At 55.0% G+C, this 2,780-nt stretch overlaps 1 protein-coding gene across 1 annotated transcript; it reads right to left on the reverse strand.

Moving 5' to 3' along the window:
- On the reverse strand, positions 1–2,774 carry LOC104913316 (glucocorticoid receptor-like). Its single transcript, XM_010719228.3, has 2 exons — positions 2,507–2,774; positions 1–1,362 (listed from the first exon to the last, which is right to left on the reverse strand). The coding sequence occupies exon 2, from the start codon at positions 1,346–1,348 to the stop codon at positions 176–178; it is 1,173 nt and encodes a 390-aa protein (XP_010717530.1). The 5' UTR covers positions 1,349–1,362; positions 2,507–2,774; the 3' UTR covers positions 1–175.
- Between the last annotated feature and the right edge of the window lie 6 nt (positions 2,775–2,780).

Consider the following 2,780-nt stretch of genomic DNA (forward strand, 5'->3'; position numbering starts at 1 on the left):
TAAACAGTCTGCTGCCCTGCTCCTTTCTTCCCCTTGGCAGCACAGCCCAGCACCCAGCTATGCCCAGCAGCCAACCAACAGAGCCACAACTGACCAGCAGCAAAAACCAAACCCGGCATGCACACAGTTACACAGAGTACGCTTGCAATATTTTAATAAAGAGAAATAAAACTGGTTACCTTGAATAGCCGTTAGAGAAAGCAGGTCTGCCAGAAAGGTTGAGCGTTCCCAAGGGAGCTAGAGCCTCGTCCCCTGATCCCTGGCACCTATTCCAATTTTCTGAACTGGCAGGAAGAGATGGAATGATATTAAAAATTGGTTTCTGATCCTGCTGCTGAGAGAGCGATGCAGTATTTAAATCATAGTGATACATCTGTCCCCCAGAGGTGCTGACACCATGGATAGAGATGGCAGAGACTTTAGTACCCAGCAGATTAGACCCAGAGAAGTTTGCCTGACAGTAAATTGGGCCCATGTTTTCTTGCTTTATGCCAGGAGTACAGAGTTCAATGTAGTCTTCCTTTTCCGTTTTCACTTGCGGCATTGGCATTTTGGAACTGGGTAAAAGGTCACCACGGTCATTAATTTTAGGTTTAGTGTCAGACAAAATGGGGGGCTTGCAGTCTTCCCCCAGGTTTCCCTCCAGAAGGAACGTGTCGTCAGCAGAGATGGGGGACAGCAAACCTCCATCATCGAGCAACGGGTCCAGCCGCCACGGACTCCCATTCGGCTCCTTGCCAGGCGATACCGATGGCAATTCTAAGTCCTGGAGGATATCCAGGGTGCTTTGGTCTTCAGAGAACAGCTTCAGGCTGCCGCCGTTGGAGCCGACTTGGCTTTGGACCGAAGCCCCCGGCTCCAGGGGGCCGCGGCCAGCCATGCCCGCAAAGTCCGGCTCCAGCGGCGCCTCGGATGACACTGCTCCCTTCGTGTCCTCTGCCAGGCTCGAGGACTTGTTCAAGCTTGCTATGCTTTCCTCCAGGAGCCTGAAGTCCGTTTCTCCAGAAGGGATGCCAGTTTGGCTCTGTTGTGAAAATCCAAGGTCGTTTCCCATCACTTTCGCATCTGTTTCACCCATATACAGTCCCATGGAGAGTGACACTGCCTTGGACAGGTCCGGCGGAGGCACATTGTTTACCAATCCTTTTGAGAAGTCAGCCAGAGCGGGTTGCTGAGCAGAGTCTGACTGAGAAGACACGGGGAGAGGAGCTGCAGATACAGGGGCTTGTGCGGAGGCTCCACCCCTGAAGGGTGGATGGAAGTCCATCACGATCCCTCCTTTGGTACTCATGAGCACATTTTTCCCGGTTTCTTGATCTGACGACTTAAGCAATTCTTTGGAATCCATGACTTTAACATCAGCTATAAAAAAAAATCACAAGATACGAAAGTTAGCACATCAAGGGTACTTTAATAACAACGTAAGAAAAGGCAAAATCATCAGCCTGGTTTGGCGACTTTGAGGATGGAAGCAAAGCAAATCAAGCCACGAGCTGACATATACCACATTTTTCCCAAGCCCACTAATATATATATATTAATAGGCGAGTGATAAGAAGAATTTTTTATTTTTAAAGCTTTGCTAAAGCCGCACAGAGCGCTCCATGCGCCGGCACAGCTCAGAGGCAGAGCACAACGGCAGGCACTTTGGGAGCACTTCCCAGCTCTGCTTCAGCCACGCCAGCAAGCAGAGGAGCTGCGAACTGTGAAAGTGTCTCATTCACAGCCTCCGACAGCGACCTCCCCGGCACCGCTCGGTGCCAGCCAGCCCAACGCGGCCGCTGCCCGGGAGCCGCGCAGCCTCGATGCCCCGGAACGCTCTGCCTCAGTTCAGCCTAAAACAGAACGCGCGAATCCTAAAAATAAGTCACTGTCATTCTGTAAATAAGCCCCACATTTACACATAAAACTCAACTAAAACTAAAGTAGTATTTTTATTAGCTTCAAACACTTCAAAAGCTCGCGGCAATCCTCCAAACCCATCTAGCACCGACAGTAAATCTCAGTTTCATCTGTTTGTGTTTACCCTATTTACTTCCAGCACAGAGCGCAAATATTTGGAGAAAAACTGCAAATTCCTATCCGAACTTCCCACGCTGCCTCTCCACCGCCCGAACCCCGCCGCCCTCAGCCACGGGCCCGCAGCACAGCGCAGCTCCCGGCCCCGCACCGCCCGGCCCCGCGTGCCAAAGCGAGGGCCGCAGCCAGCAGCGCGGCTCCGGGCGCGCGGCGTTAAGGTGGCCCGGCCGAGTGGAGCGAGCTCAGCTCGGGGCCGGGTTTGGGATCGTGTCGCATAACCTCAGGCGGCCGAAGGGAGAATCTCTCGCCCTCGTTTTCCAACTCGCGCGCGACGCTGACAGCAGCCCCGACACCCAAACACAGCTCCCGAAACTCGGGGATCGTGAAAACGCCGCGCGACGGCTCCGTGGGGAAACCGCAACGATAACTGAAATATCGAAGCGTGGATACAAGCACAGCCCGTTCGCTTCGGCTCCGCCGCGCTCACACGAGAGGAAGGCGCCCGATCCGCTCCATCTGACGACGTCCCCGGGCGGCGGCGGACACTCGGCGCGGCGGACGCGGCCGGAGCGACGCGCGCGGACCCACGGAGGGATCGAAGAGCAGCGAACAGCGTTACGTGCGGCGAAGTCCCGTTCGCGCGGCGCGGCTTCTCGAGCAATGTGTCGGGACCTGTTGAGCCGTCTCCTGGCACACCCACTTCTACAAAATAACACCGGCCCACGGCTGCGGGGCGCCGCGCTCCCCCTGCGCTTTGCTCC

The sequence above is a fragment of the Meleagris gallopavo genome, chromosome 15, assembly GCF_000146605.3.
Source record: "Meleagris gallopavo isolate NT-WF06-2002-E0010 breed Aviagen turkey brand Nicholas breeding stock chromosome 15, Turkey_5.1, whole genome shotgun sequence".
In the NCBI taxonomy this organism is placed as follows: Eukaryota; Metazoa; Chordata; class Aves; order Galliformes; family Phasianidae; genus Meleagris; species Meleagris gallopavo.